General features: G+C 45.5%; 1 protein-coding gene across 1 annotated transcript; it reads left to right on the forward strand.

Annotated features, from left to right (window-relative positions):
- Positions 1–1,493: 1,493 nt before the first annotated feature.
- On the forward strand, positions 1,494–11,944 carry LOC134297945 (gastrula zinc finger protein XlCGF7.1-like). The gene has a single exon (XM_062976955.1). It carries the CDS (start codon positions 3,347–3,349, stop codon positions 4,316–4,318), a length of 972 nt encoding a protein of 323 aa, XP_062833025.1. The 5' UTR covers positions 1,494–3,346; the 3' UTR covers positions 4,319–11,944.
- Positions 11,945–16,136: the final 4,192 nt, after the last annotated feature.

Consider the following 16,136-nt stretch of genomic DNA (forward strand, 5'->3'; position numbering starts at 1 on the left):
TTTTGCCAAATGTATAACGTTGTGGGTGAACTACAACTCCCATCATGCCAGGTTAACCCCCTGAAACTCCATTAGTACAGTAGAGTCTCACTTATCCAACATAAACGGGCTGGCAGGATGTTGGATAAGCGAATATGTTGGATAATAAGGAGAGATTAAGGAAAAGCCTATTAAACATCAAAATAGGTTATGATTTTACAAATTAAGCACCAAAACATCATGTTAGACAACAAATTTGACAGAAAAAGTAGTTCAATACGCAGTAATGCTGTGTAGTAATTACTGTATTTACGAATTTAGCACCAAAATATCACGATATATTGAAAACATTGACTACAAAAATGCGTTGGATAATCCAGAACGTTGGATAAGTGAGACTCTACTGTATATAATACACCGCCAGTATATTATTAGTATTATATAATATACTGTACCATATCATTTTTATTTATTTATTTGGGGTCAAAAAGATTGCATAACAAATACATTTTGAAATGCTGAAAAAAGAGGAACTCACAAGCATATCATACATGTGTAGTATTTGTAATATACAGTAGAGTCTCACTTATCCAACATAAACGGGCTGGCAGAATGTTGGATAAGCGAATATGTTGGATAATAAGGAGAGATTAAGGAAAAGCCTATTAAACATCAAATTAGGTTATGATTTTACAAATTAAGCACCAAAACATCATGTTAGACAACGAATTTGACAGAAAAAGTAGTTCAATACGCAGTAATGCTATGTTGTAATTACTGTATTTACGAATTTAGCACCAAAATATCATGATATATTGAAAACATTGACTACAAAAATGCGTTGGATAATCCAGAACGTTGGATAAGCGAGTGTTGGATAAGTGAGACTACTGTACTTCAAGTTTGCTCTGGATGCATCATGGGTGGGGTTATCTTTAACTCGATGTTTTAATACCGCGTTGTGTGTTTTTTTTTTTTTCTTGGTTATTGTGTATATTTTGTTATTGGTTTTGTTATTGTTCTTTGATGTCTCATATTTTATCATTGCTTTGTATTTGATTTTGCTGTAAGCCGCCCCGAGTCCCCTTCGGGGGAGATGGAGGCGGGATATAAATAAACTTGTTATTATTATTATTATCATCTTTATATTGTTGCTGCAGTCCCCCTACCTATGAAGTTGACTGAATTGTATTGGTGATTGTTTGATATTGTTACTGTTGTATTAACCTTTGTTTTCACTTTGTTTTATTACCTTATTGTGTTTTAACCTGTGCTAATGTATTTGTGTTGTTACTTTTGTAACAATGTAAGCCACCCCGAGTCCCCGCAGGGAGATGGTGGCGGGGTATAAATAAAGTTTTTATTATTATTGTTACTATTATTATTTATTACTGAGTGTGCTCTCTGGCTGCAGGGTGAAACCCTGGTGAGTCAGTTGGCCATGGGGCTTCTCTGTGCCAAGTCTGGTCCCAGTCCATTGTGGGTGGGGGGGGGGTCACAGTATCAGTGAAGGTACTGCAAGTCCCATCATCCGTGGCAAGTTTGGTCCAGATCCCTCGTGGGTTGGGTTCACAGTTCTCTCTGGATGTCGGTCAAGTACAATCATGGTGAATTCTCCCCAAACCTCTTCTTCAGTTGCTGATCGATTCCTCTGTGAACTGTGTGCCATAGGAAAGGGTTAGGGGAGAGGCAGTGGGCGGGGTCATGCAAATTAGGAACCCTGGCATGTCCATTCTGTAGGAGAAAAAGAGCATCTGGGATGAAATCGTCCCGGCAAGAAAGCCTTTACTTGTGTGGGGGGCAGAATGTTGTTTGTGGAGGGCGCTGGCAGGGTCTGGGCTACATGTTCGTGGCGCTCACTATAACCTGCATGTCAATGGAGGGAGGGCCATGGGTGTCTCCTGATCAATGTGAACTAAAGCTCTTTGTGGAGGCCAAAGGGAGGCTGTCTGTGTAAGTGGACACTTCCTCCACATACACACATACACATTTTTCACTTTTATTCTTTTCACTCTCCTTCTTTGGAGGCTTTTAAGCAGTCAATGTTTTTGTAGTCAGTTTTCAATACATTGAGATATTTGGGTGCTAAATTCATAAATACAGTTATTGCTACATAACATTACCATGTATTGAACTGCTTTTTCTGTTGATTTGTTGTAAAACATGATGTTTTGGGGTTAATTTGTAAAATCATAATGTAATTTGATGTTTAATAGGCTTTTCCTTAATCCCTCCTTATTATCCAGCATTTTTTCTTATCCAATGTTCTGCTGGCCCGTTTATGTTGGCTAAGCGGGACTCTACTGTACTTTCAAAGGCAGCCCCACTTAGAGCACATTACAGTAATCCTGATGGGATGTAACTAAGGCATGTACCACCATGGCCAGATCTAACTTCTTAAGGAACGGGTGCAGTTGGTGCACAAGTTTTAATTATGCAAAGGCCCTTCTGGCCAACACTGATACCTGGGCATCCAGGTTCACTGCTAAGTTCAGGAGGATTCACAAATTGCGGACCTGTGTCTTCAAGGGGAGTGTGAACCCATCCAGCACAGGCTGAATCCCTATTCCCTGATCTATGTTATGACTGACCAGGAGCATCTCTGTCTTGTCTGGATTAATTTTCAATTTATTTGCCCTCATCCAGTCCATTACTGATGACAGACTAGTTTAGGGTCAGGGCAGCTTCCTTGGCATTTGGTAGATAGAAGTAGTAGAGTTGGGTGTCATCTGTACATAGGTAGCATCGTACTCCAAAACCCTGGATGACCTCTCTCAGCAGTTTCATGTATATGTTGAACAGCATGGAGGACAAAATGGAACCCTGAGGAACCCCACAGGTCAATGGCCAGGGGTTCAAACAGGAGTCCCCCAGCACCACCTTCTGGATATGGACCTCCAGGAAGCACTGGAGCCAGTGTAAGAGAGTGTCTTCCAGTCCCAGCACAGCAGGATGACCCAGAAGGATACCATTCTGTATGAATCTGGTCGCCTTTGCTGATTTCTATGAATGTCCTTACTCTTCATACCTCCATTTCTTGATATTTCCATTTTCAACATGGGCCATGAAGGGAAAAAGATAATCTTAGAAATAAAGGAGGTTTGCCGTTTCATGTTTAATATTTTGCTTCTTTTTTCTTGACCAGCGAAATGAAGACCCTATGAAGTCACCTGTGGTATGATAAGAAAATGTCAGTATCGAATGGGTATTTAGAAATTTGGAAACCAAACTGCAAAGATGAAAGAAACTGTATAGGAAGAAGAAATCCTCTCTAGGTGCCGCTCTTCTGGAACTCATTTTTTATCAGAAAGAAAAAGGGAATACTCAAGTATCCATATTGCAAATAATCATATACATAAATGTCAACATGGAGGAGAAACCCTATAAATGTCTGGAGTGTGGACAGAGCTTCGCAGAAAATGGAACTCTACATAAACATCAAAGGACTCACACTGGGGACAAACCGTATAAATGCCTGGAGTGTGGACAGAGCTTCACTTATAGTTCAAGTCTACATTCACATCAAAGAACTCACACTGGGGAGAAACCTTATACATGTCTGGAGTGTAGACAGTGCTTTTCTCAGAGTGGAAGTCTACGTTCACATCAAAGGACTCACACTGGGGAGAAACCCTATAAATGCCTAGAGTGTGGACAGAGCTTCCGTCAGGGTGCAAATCTACGTTCACATCAAATGACTCACACTGGGGAGAAACCCTATAAATGCCTAGAGTGTGGACAGAGCTTCAGTCAGAGTGGAAATCTACACACACATCAAAGGACTCACACTGGGGACAAACCCTATAAATGCCTGGAATGTGGAATGAGCTTCACAAGGAGTGGAAGTCTACGTTCACATCAAAGGACTCACACTGGGGAGAAGCCCTATAAATGCCTGGATTGTGGACACAGCTTCACTGAAAATGGACATCTACGTAAACATCAAAGGACTCACACTGGGGAGAAACCATATACATGCCTGGAGTGTGGACAGTGCTTCCGTCAGGGTGCAAATCTGCGTTCACATCAAAGGACTCACACTGGGGAGAAACCTTATAAGTGCCTGGAGTGTGGACAGAGCTTCAGACATAGTGGAAATCTACGTTCACATCAAAGGACTCATACTGGGGAGAAACCCTATAAATGCCTAGAATGCGGAATGACCTTCACTCAGGGGGGAAATCTACATTTACATCAAAAGACGCACACAAGGGAGAACCCCTATAAATTCCTGGAGTATAGACAGAGCTTCGCTCAGAGTGGACATCTAAGTTCACATGAAGGATTCAGAGTGGAGAGAAACCTTATAAATGCCTGTAGTGTGACAGAGCTTCACTGAAAGTGGAACACTATGTAAACATCAAAGGACTCACTAGGGAGGAGCCATATGAATGCCTGGAGTGTGGACAGTTCTTCTCTCTGATTAGAAATCTACATTCACATGAAAGGGCTGACACTGGGGAGAAGGAAAGGACTACTCACCCCATCCTTATGCTGGGACTGGAAGAAAGGCAAGACATGCTCTGTACCTCCTCCCCGATCCTCAGGTTGTCCTCTTGCCATTATGCCAAGAGGAGGGTGAGACAGGCAGTAGCTGAGAGTGCTCTGCAGGGTTCTCAGCCACCACGTGCGTGCCTTCCTCCTGGCATAAGGATGGGGCCACTCACACTGTCCTTATGCCAGGAGACGGGCAAGACACACGGTGGCTGAGAGCACTCCAGAGGCTCTCTGCTGCTGCGTGCCTCCCTCTCTCATCTTTTTGGCATACGGATGCGGTGGGCCATTATGTCCTTATGCCGAGAGGACAAGGAAAATAAGGAGGGCCTGAGGTAAGCACCCAGTGGGCTGCATCCAGCCCCCGGGCCTTAGTTTGCCCATGCCTGCCCTAAACGGTTCCAGCCCAGCTTACATGACTGAATGCATCTCCCTCTATGAACCACCATGGAGATTAAGATCGTCTGGGGAGGCCCTGCTCTTGGTCCCACCTTCTTTGCAGGTGCAACTGGCGGGGACGAGAGACGGGGCTTTCCTTCTCGGTGGTGGCCCCTCCCTCCCTCGGCTGTGGAACTCACTCTCCAGCAACCTGTTGCCCTGCAGACTAGGACGCAAGGGACAATGGCTTCAAACTACAGAAAAGGAGATTCCACCTGAACATCAGGAAGAACTTCCTCACTGTGAGAAGGGCTGTTCGACAGTGGAACTCTCTCTGCCCAGGACTGTGGTGGAGGCTCCTTCTTTGGAGGCTTTTAAGCAGAGGCTGGATGGCCATCTGTCGGGGGTGCTTTGAATGCGATTTCCTGCTTCCTGGCAGGGGGTTGGACTGGATGGCCCATGAGGTCTCTTCCAACTCTACTATTCTATGATTCTATGACATCAGATCAGCCCCCTCCCTCTTAGCCTTCAGAAGGAAAGTAAAAACTTTGCTCTGGGATCAGGCTTTTGGAGAATAGCGCAATGCAATACTTGATTTGGAATATGTGCAATGACTATGGAACGGACTTGGGCTACGATTTCTGGATGGCTTGATTTTAATATTAAATGTAATAATAATAATAATAATAATAAACTTTATTTATACCCCGCCACCATCTTCCCGTGGGGACTTGGGGCGGCTTACATGGGGCAGAGGCCCAAACAACACAAGGACAAAATATAAACAACATAATACAATCACAATATAAAACAGATAAAACAGTAGTGCAGTAATCAATTAAAACAACAATACAGGATAAAAAATTACATTAAAAACACATAAAAGGCAAGACCGTAATAAATACAGGATAGATTATTAAAAACCCTCTGGGGCTGATTAATTAATGACTGTATCTCGTACAGCCTGCTGTATGTAATGGTTTTTAAATGTTGAGTAAAGGTAAAGAGTTTCCTTTACTTAAGGAAATTGCCTTCTCCCAGAGAGACCCCAGGAGCAACAGCACCTGAAGGAGGGCCGGAGTTTGCCCATGCCAGGTATCGATACATAGCGAGATCTGGAGGGATGAAGGCATCCACCGGAGAGGCCACGAGGGAGGAGCCTTTGCCTTCAGGCCTGGCTTGGGAGGCTCTTTCCTCTGCACCCCTTCCTTCCTTTCTGCGGGGAGGATGGGAGTTGCAATCCGGGGAGCCCTTCATCCTCTTCCCCCCTCTTTCTGCAGCAGCAGGGATCCCTTCCCAGGCCCCAGCCCTTCTTCCTTTCTCTGGGCCTTGAACTCCCTCAAGCCTCAGCTCCCTTGGGCCAAGAGCAGGGATTATGGGGCATGGAGTCCCAGGACTTGAGAAGGAAGGAAGAATAGAAGGAAGGAAGCAAGCAGAGCAGGGTCAACTAAGACCCTGGTGTGCGCTTTATCCACTCCCTGGCCCTATGATACTCTGATGCACAAGTCTTTACCTATCCCTTATAATTGACCATGTCTACCTTGAAGTCCCGTTTACTGGTATTTGAATCCTTGATTGAGTACATTGATTTGGATTTGTAATTTTATGTCTGTTTTTAATATAATTGTTTTGTGTGTTGTCAAAGGCGTTCATGGCCAGCATCACTGGGTTGCTGTGCATTTTCTGGGCTGTACGGTCATGTTCTGAAAACAGGAATTACAGATATGGATCAGTCAGGAGCAGCTAACACCTCCAAACAAAGGATTCCCCCAGGCAAGATTGAAGCTTGCAATGCCATTTTTTTATTTCTTGATGTTGATGCATTTATTGTATTTTTAATGGTGCTATGTTATGTTGTTTTATATTTTGTTATATTGTATTGCTCTGGGCATGGCCCCATGTTAGCCGCCCCGAGTCCCCGTTGGGGAGATGGTGGCGGGGTATAAATAAAGTTTTATTATTATTATTATTATTATTATTAATCAAGATGATTACAACATTCACACTGGCCACCAACAGACAAGAGTTATTCCTCCCAACCCGGACCTTCATAGATACATCAGCCTCCCTTACTTAGTTTTCCAATATACCTCACAACCTCTGAGGATGCCTGCCATAGATGTGGACAAGAGAGAATGCTTCAGGAACATGACCATACAGCCTGGAAAATGCACAACAACCCAGGATTGTTTTGGTTCTGTCTTATGATGTTGTTTATTATGTTTATATGTTTAACTTTGTTGTATGGTGCTTTTTGACAATTGAATGTTCTTTACGTTCATGTTGGACACTGCCCTGAGTCCTTGTGAGAGGGAGCGGTATATAAATAAAATTTAATATAAATAATACTAAAAATAACAATAATTTATTATTATTCCAATTTTCTCCCTAACAGGACCCAAAGTGGCCAAGAACATCTATACGCATAATAAAAGTGAATATGTGTGTGTGGTTGGGGTGTCCACTTACACAGACAAGCTCCTGCCTTCACAAACAGCTCTAGCTCCCACTGCACGGGAGACACCAGTGGCCCTCCCTCCAGTGACATTGCAGGTTATAGCGGGCACCACGAACATACCCAAGAGCCCTGCCACTGTCCTCAACAAACACCATTCTGCCCAACACCCATGGGAAGATTTTCATACGGGGACAATTTCATGCTAGATTTCCTGTGTTTCTTCCACCACAGACGCCATAGTGTTCCTGACTTTCTCCATTGGTGTTTATTTTATTTCGTGTCAAAAGCATTGTACAACAAATACATTTCAAAATGATGGGGGAAAAAAGGAAATCACAAGCAACTAAATAGTTTTGGACCAAAAGCGGGCAACAGCAACCGCATTGTCTGTAGCTTTAAACAACTCCTCCTCCATACATGAGGCAGGGCATTGTGGGCAAGCAGAGATATGCGGAGTTGTTTGTTCAGCTCCACAGTCACACAAGGTGGAGGATTCCTCCAGGTAGTGCCACCTTGCCAAGTTGTCTTTTGATCTGCCCACTCCACTTCTGAGTCTGTTCAGGGACTTCCAAGTTGCCCATTCTTGGTTTGCCCCGGGAGGAAGGAAGACCCTCATGGGGGGCCATCCAGTTAGAATTGCCAGGTTTAGCTGCCCAGAGGGACACCCTTGCTGCTGCTGGAGGAACATCAGGAGGAGTGGTGGTTCTCATGAAGCCCTTCCTTGATTTGAGTCTACTGGGAGGAGGCTGATAGTCATGCAGTGGGTGGCTTTCACAGTGTTCAACCTTTTTTCTCTCGCAGTTAGCAGCAACTGGGGGACACGGAAAGAGCCTCCCCGAAGATTGAGTAAATTCAGTCAGGCGTCCCCTGGGCAACGTTTCTTGTAAGCGGCCGATCTTTCCAAACCCAAAAGCATTGGATGAATGGATGAATACCAAAGGTCTTTATCAAGACCATTGCTAACGATTATGTCCATTGGTGTTGAATTTGCATGACCTCGCCCACTGCCTCTCCCTTAACCCTATCCTTTTCTATGGCACACAGTGAGCAGAGGAATTCATCAGCAACTCAACATACTGGAGAACTTTGGGGAGAATAAACCATGATTTCTAGGAGTTGTAGGTCCTGGGATGTATAGTTCACCTGCAGTCTAAGAGCACTCTGAACCCCACCAACGATGGAGCTGGAATTCACTTGGCACACAGAACCCCCATGACCAGCAAAAATACTGGAGGTCTTTGGAGGGATTTCTAGGAGTCATTGTTCAATACAGACAACAAACAAACATTAGTTTAGGCTTCAAGTGAGGAGAAGAATTTGAGTCTAGCGCCCCTGCAATTTGTAGTCCTACCAAGTACGTACTAGCTTTCCTTGCTGTCCCTGTAGTGATTGAGGGCCAATACAGACCACAATCAAACCTTGTAAGCATCACGCGAGAAGAACAATTCTGGTCTAGTACCACTGCCCATTTGTAGTCCTCCCAAGTACCTTGCTTTTCTTTCCACTGGTTGTAAAACTATAATTCAGTCCTGCCTAGTGTGCCTTGGTTTCTGGGAGGGAAATCCCAAGTTGCCAGGAATCCACTGGTGCCTGAGTGGGTTAACTGGGACCCCTGTCAGTCTCAGTCAATATGTAGCATTCCCATGGCTGTGGGGCAGGTTGTGCGTCCTCTGGGCCTGGCTGGGGTTTCAGAGGGGGAGCGAGAGGGAGGGGAGTTGCTCCCATTTGGCCAGAGGCCCGGCTGCCCCTTTCACTCCTCCTCCTCCCCCTCGCTGCCTTTTCTCTCCTTGAGCAAACAGACCGGGAACACCGCGCTGCCCAACAGACACACCTTTGGTGCCTCCAGGTTTGTTCCCTGTTTCTGGGCCTGATTGACCTGCTGACTCCCCAAAGGGTGACGGTTTGCTCCATCAGCTCTTGTTTGTGAGGCCAAGATTATGTGCCAAGACCAGTGTCCATCTGATGTCCATGAGAACCCATTACAACATGCACAATTCTGCACTGGGACCCTTTCTGAGGAGGGGATGCAACTCCCTCCAGGGCCAGATCTAGCCAGCTGTACCTCCCATGACCCCACATCTGGCAGAGGACAATTCTGGGCGGACATGCCCACTTTTTTGTCGGGGTGCAGCTCCCATCACCCCCAGGCTGTGCAGTGAAAGGGTCAGGATGGCGAGAGATGCAGGCTTCCTGTCCGTTGGGGGGCCCAAGAGGGGACTCATGCGCTCTCCTGATGGGGAAGGATTTCTGTGCATCCTCCGTCGTGCCTCCTTCACCTCACCAGGATTTTAAGTGGAATACTTTTAAGTTGGATCACAAAGTGACTGCATTATTGTTATCATTACTAGGGGTTGGTGTAACGTCTGATTTGCTAGTAAAATTGAATTGCCGTGTCTCAAAATGATGCATGTCGATAAAGTGTGTCACCACCATGAAATCGCTGGAAAGTCCTGATCTGGACATTAAAGGCCTATTGGTGCAGCTTAGGATCCCGTTGACTTTTTTAGCAGCCGCATGGCACTGTTGGTTCACGTTCAGCTTGCCGTCTCTTAAGACTCCGAGATCCCTTTCCCGTGAATTGTTTTCAAGTCCGGTCTCTTCCATCCTATATCTCTGCATATCCTTTTTATTGACAATTACAATACAATATATTTTTCCCTGTTGAAATCCATTTTGTAGTTTAGGCTCCTTCTCTCTAATCCAGGGGTCCCCAAACGAAGGCCCGGGGGCCACATGCGGCCCATCGAAGCCATTTATCCGGCTCCCTCCTCCTCCTCCTCCTCCTCCTCCTCCTCCTCCCCTGAGGAAGGCGCATGTGGCGCAAGGGAGGAGCCAAAGACACCGCCTTTCCCGCCTCATCCCTCACCCACTGTGCCTTCCAGACCTTTGCTTGTTTATAATGGTATTTTAATTATTATTTAATTAATAATTAATTATCAAGGGGGTGCACAAAGGCAGAAGGGGGTTGGATTAAATGGCCCAAGGGGTCTCTTCCAACCCCCTTTATTATTATTGACACAAAAACACAGTATAACACAGCAAACAAGATATATATGCTGGATTTCATATCACAAAATCACAAGTTCCCAAGCATTTAGGGCTGTGTGATTATGATTATTAACAACATTGAGGCTGGGTGACCATCTGTCAGGGGTGCTTTGCTTGTGCTTTCGGTGCACAAAGGCAGAAGGGGGTTGGATTAAATGGCCCAAGGGGTCTCTTCCAACCCCCTTTATTATTTTTATTATGATTATGATTAACATTGAGGCTGTATTTGTTCCCATTTGGTTTTTTTTACCTTCAAAATAAGAGATGTGCATTGTGCATAGGAATTTTATAGGGTATTTTTTTTCAACTATAGTCCGGCCCTCCAATGGTATGAGGGACCGTGAACTGGCCCCATTTAAAAAGTTTGGGGACCCCTGCTCTAACCTGTTGGGGCCATTTTGGGTCCCGATCCCCCAGAGCCCCTCCCTCCCTCCCTCCCACCCACCCACCCACCGGGCTCCTGGGCCGGCCTTCTGGGCCCCACCGCCAGGACTTTTGCCCCAGGCCCACTAGTGGGATAGGCTTTGTGCTTCTGGCTGGAAGAAGAACTCTTATTTTAATGTGTTCTGTGTTGTGTATTGTTTTGCTGTCAACCTAATCAGCTCATCAGCCTGATCGAGGTGGGTTAAGTCATAACCACACTATATAATAAATTATTGGATTAGGCGACAGAATCTGAAGTAGTCAAAGAATCAATGTTAAGATGGTCAAGGGATGTAGGCAGACCAATCTTAATGAACGAATGGGAAACAATTTGGACCAAGAAAATTAAATACTGCCTAGCAACCGATCTCAAAGAAAATTGGCTGAAAACAATACATAGGTGGTACTTAACACCAAAAAAATAGGCTTTATGTTCAAGAATACAGATAACAGATGTTGGAGGTGTAAGGAGCAAGTAGGCTCATACCACCATATGTGGTGGGGCTGTAAGAACATAAAAAAATTTGGAAAGTAATTAGTGATGAATGTGGGAAAATTCTAAAAGTCAAATTCGAATGTAAGCCAGAACTCTTTTTATTAGGATTATACCCTACACTAGATAGCGAGGAGAAGGTCATAATGGAAAATAGGAATAATGTAGAGAAAATTTTTACGTTTTTAGTAACCGCAGCTAGACTAGTAATAGCAAGATATTGGAAAGGAACAACCACCCCAACTAAAGAAATGTGGCTGGAAAAAGAGATTAAAAATATGGATAAATTGACCTACATGGTAAAAAAAAAACACCGGACGCGCCATGAAGGAAACGGACGGGTCAGACTTTGAAACGTATCTACAAGAAGAACTAAGAAGATGACGGATAAGCAGATTGAACGGGAAGACAGAAGAGTGGAAGTCTACCCCCCCCCCCAGATAGACAACTTTTCCCTTACTTTTTCCTTTCCCCCCTTCCCAGATAACCCCTCTACCCATTTTACACCTCCTTGATAGAGCCCCTAAACCCTTCCCCGGCCCTGGTAGAGAACAGACCCCTTCCCATCTTACCCAATTCCACCCTACCCACTTCCCTACCCATATTTCCCCTATCTTTCCCTTTAGTTCTTTTCTCGATTGTAACAAATTTCAATAAAAATTATTATTTTTTTTTAAAAAAGAGGTGGGTTAAGTCTTGCTGTGCCTTACGGTTTGTCTCTTGTTGGTTCCCCATTTTGTTTCCGGTTGTTTGTCCTGCACAGTTTGTTTTTAATCCAATGCACATGGCAACTGGGGCAGGGCCAATACAAGTGGTGCAGGGCAGCGGGAGGGAGGGAGGGAGGGAGGGAGGAGAGGAAGAGCCCCTTACCCACCTCACCCTCCACTCACGCTGCCCGCCTGGGGAACTTGGGAACCGAGCCAGGCCACCCGCAAAGCCTCCCCTTGCTCTTGATCCAGGCCAGGCCAGCGCAAGACAAAACACGTATCCTCCTCAAAGGCGAGGTGGCTGAGCTGGAATGTCTCACCAAGACTTGGCTGGGGATGGGACCGTCCTGCGGCCGCCCGACAGGCTTCCTGGCCAAGACTCCTCTCGGAGTGGCCTCGGGTGTTGCTGGAGTTTTTATTGTGGAATATATATATATATATACACACACACATATACATACATACCAGGGGCAGTTCACCCATAAGGCAATTTAGGCGGCTGCCTCGGGCGGCATCGTTTGGGGGCGCAGGTGAGGCTGCCTCCCGCTGGGTGAAGCGGCTGGAGAGCGCATACGCCGCCGCTTCCGGCGAGGTCTCTTGGAAACTTGGCAAGTGGGGTTTATATATATGTGGAATGTCAGTCAGAATGTTGTAAGTGGCCACCTTGATTAGCATTGAATGGCTTTGCAACTTCAAAGCCTGTCTGCTTCCTGATTGGGGGAATCCATTGTTGGGAGGCGTTAGCTGGCCGTGATTGTTTCCTGCCTAGAATTCCTCTGTTTTCTGAGTGATGTTCTTTATTTACTGTCTTGATTTTAGAGTTTTTAAAATACCAGGGGCCAGCTTTTAATTGTGGATTATTTTCCTTGATGTTCTGGGTTATATGGCTGTGTGGAAGGACCCTCAAGGCTCTTCCACACAGCCATATAACCCAGAATATCAAAGCAGAATAACCCACAATATCTGCTTTGAACTGGGTTATCGGAGTCCACACTGCCCTATATCCCAGTTCAATGTTCGGTGCTAAATTCACAAATATAGTAATTCCTACATAACATTACCATGTACTGAACTGCTTTTTCTGTCAATTTGTTGTAAAACATGATGTTTTAGTGCTTAATTTGTAAAATCATAATGTAATTTGATGTTTAATAGGCTTTTCTTTAATCCCTCCTTATTTTCACTTATCCAGCACTTTTATTTTTTAGTGATTGGTTGTTGTTGTTTTTTTTTTGGGGGGGGGGGGGATTCTATTCGCTTACACTTGAAAATTACCCAGGGCCGGCCCTGATACATACATACATACACACACAGATATACGATGTTGATATTCTACAGTCAAATTACAAGTAGAGGGAGGATTAGCACTCCCAAATATAAAACAATATTATGAAGCTAATAGATTAAGACTGGTTATTGAAGGAATGATAAACAAGGACAATATAGAATGGTTAAAAAGAGATTCTGAAAAAGTAGAGGAAGAAATACAGAATATATTTTTTAAGGATTTCACAAGAAAGGAAATTAGGGAAATTGGAAACCCAATGTTAAATAATGTATTAGACATATGGATTAAATATAAGAAAAAGTTAATACCGGAGGGTTGAAGAATAATTCCAGTTTAAAAAATATTTTAAAAATATTTAAATTACATGAGAGCAATATGGCGCTGAGGACGGCTGTGTAGTGAAACTCCCCAGCCTGTCTCTTAAGTTTTATTTAATGTTTTAAATATCTGTTTTAAATATCTGTTCTATTGTTTATCAACATTTTATCAGCTATTTTTAAACTATATTTTCTAAACTATACCTATGAAACCGGGGAGGAAGAGAAACTAATTAGGCTGTTGATAATCCTTCAGACAAACAAGGCGAGACACGAGGCACAGCTAAAATGCCTCGACATTGCTGCCTCTCCCTGTCAAAGAGGCAAGCACCAAAGATGGCGGCTGACTTTGGGGACACCATCGGTGAGCTCATGCCTTCTTCTCCAAACCCCAAAAAGCTTCGGCACAGGCGTGCAGATCACCCCGACTGGAGACAGAAACGCTGCCATGATATGCGCCGGACTTCTGGTGAGAAGCCAGAACAAATTATTTTTCTAGCAGAGGGAGTTCCTGGCGCTTTGCAGAGTGCTGGATTGGCAGCGGGCCAAGATGGTCTGACAACAGACTCTGGAGAACCTGAAGCCCCAGACATGGACAAATACACAACAATGGGAACCGGTAAACCTCCAAATCGTAGGTCTCAGAGATGTGGCTGTCATCAAAAGAAATTTAAGACTAGAATCTTCTGGGGAGTAGGATTCGGTAACCGGACAAGACCTGCAACTACTACCTTCTCCCACAAACTGGCCAATGTTCCGCCAAGTGGTTTTAGATCTGTTAATATGGAGAAGGGAGCACTCCCCCAAAACACTAGTACCTGGGATTCGCATATCAGAACTGTGGACATAAAAGAGAGAGTGACCTCCCAGTGTGGTGGAGTTAAGAACTTATCCCCACACTCTCGAGGGAACCTAGACTTGACGTCCCCTAGATCACCCCCCACCCACAATGCTGGCTGGGTGCTCTGGCCTTTACACTTGCCCCTCATTACTCTGAGGGCTCTATTTATGACCACTTGGTAATTGGCCATGCCCCATCTCCTTTTCAGGGGGCCAGTCGGACATTGGGCACTTAGCTTCTGCTGTAGAGCCCCCAAGAGAAGTAGGTCTGTGTATGGGAATTCCTACGATCTCTGGGAGGGGGAGATATGACGGTAGGCTCAGGCCGAATATTAGAGGGAGGCTGAGTCGACGGAACACTCGGCCCCCCTCTGACCTGCGGCCTATCCCCAAGTGCACCTATGACAGATGACCAGTTTCCTCCCCTCCTACCCTGGTGTTAGTGAATGCTAGGTCCATAAGGAATAAAACTGCTACCATCAGAGATTTTCTTACTGACCAGGGACCTGACCTAGTGTGTATCACTGAAACCTGGATCCAAGAGGGGGATGAGATCCTACTCCAGGAAATATCATCTCCAGGTTATGTAATCACCCACCAGATGCGGAGTGGGAGGCGGGGGGGTGGGGTGGCTATGCTCTCCCGAGAAAGCTTCTCTCTTAGGGCAGTTCCTGTTGTGGACATCTCTGGCACTGAATGTGTTGGTCTGGTGTGGGATTCCCCTGAGAGCATGGCCTTTCTGCTGGTGTACCGTGCGCCTAGTGCACCAGCAGACAGCCTATCCCAGCTGCTCGAGACTGTGTCGGAGTGGTCCTTGAGGTTCCCCAGACTTGTTGTCCTGGGGGACTTCAATGTCCACGCTGATACAGACTCTTGCTCAGCAGCGGCTATGGACCTAGTGTCTACCATGGAGACACTAGGACTCTTGCTCTGCAGTCCTGGGCCCACGCATCAGGCAGGACACACGCTAGACTTGATCTTCAGCGCAGGAATTCAAGTGACCCAAGCCTCTATTTTAGAGGTTCCATGGTCGGATCACTGTGCCCTGAGAGTCAGGCTGGAGCATGCCTACCCACCTGACAAGGGCACCAAGCCAATTTGGGCTCGCCCAAGAAGACTTATGGAACCTAGTAGGTTCCAGAATGCTCTGAGGGATCTGGAGCCTGTCAGTGACTCAATCGATGTGCAGGTGGACACGTGAAACATCAGGCTGTCCAATGCACTCGACAAGATCGCCCCTAGATGCCCTCTTCAACCCCGCCGAAATTGGTCTCCTTGGTTCACCGAGGAACTTCGATCGATGAAGCGGGAAAAGAGGCGGCTAGAGGGCGTGTGGCGAGAACTTCATGACAGAGCTTCAAGATCAGCTTACAGGGCATTTATGGAGTCCTATGAGCATGCTACCATCGAAGCAAAGCGGGTATACTATGCCTCTTTGATAGCGTCTACCAGCTCACGCCCGGCAAAATTGTTCAAAATAATTAGATCTTTAACGACGGTTCCTACCAACCCAAAAAGTGATGATCAGGCCCCTTCAGCCGAGGCTTTTCAAAGCTATTTTGTTGACAAGATCTCACTACTACGCCGGGACCTCCCTGCCACAATTGATACAATGAGAGAACTTGAGACTCCGTGGCCACTCGCTGGACCCACCCTCGACCAGTTCATGCCACTGGACGCAGAGGGTCTCGATAGGCTCATAGCTGCAGTT

Source organism: Anolis carolinensis, chromosome 3 (genome assembly GCF_035594765.1).
Source record: "Anolis carolinensis isolate JA03-04 chromosome 3, rAnoCar3.1.pri, whole genome shotgun sequence".
NCBI classification, from domain to species: domain Eukaryota; kingdom Metazoa; phylum Chordata; class Lepidosauria; order Squamata; family Dactyloidae; genus Anolis; species Anolis carolinensis.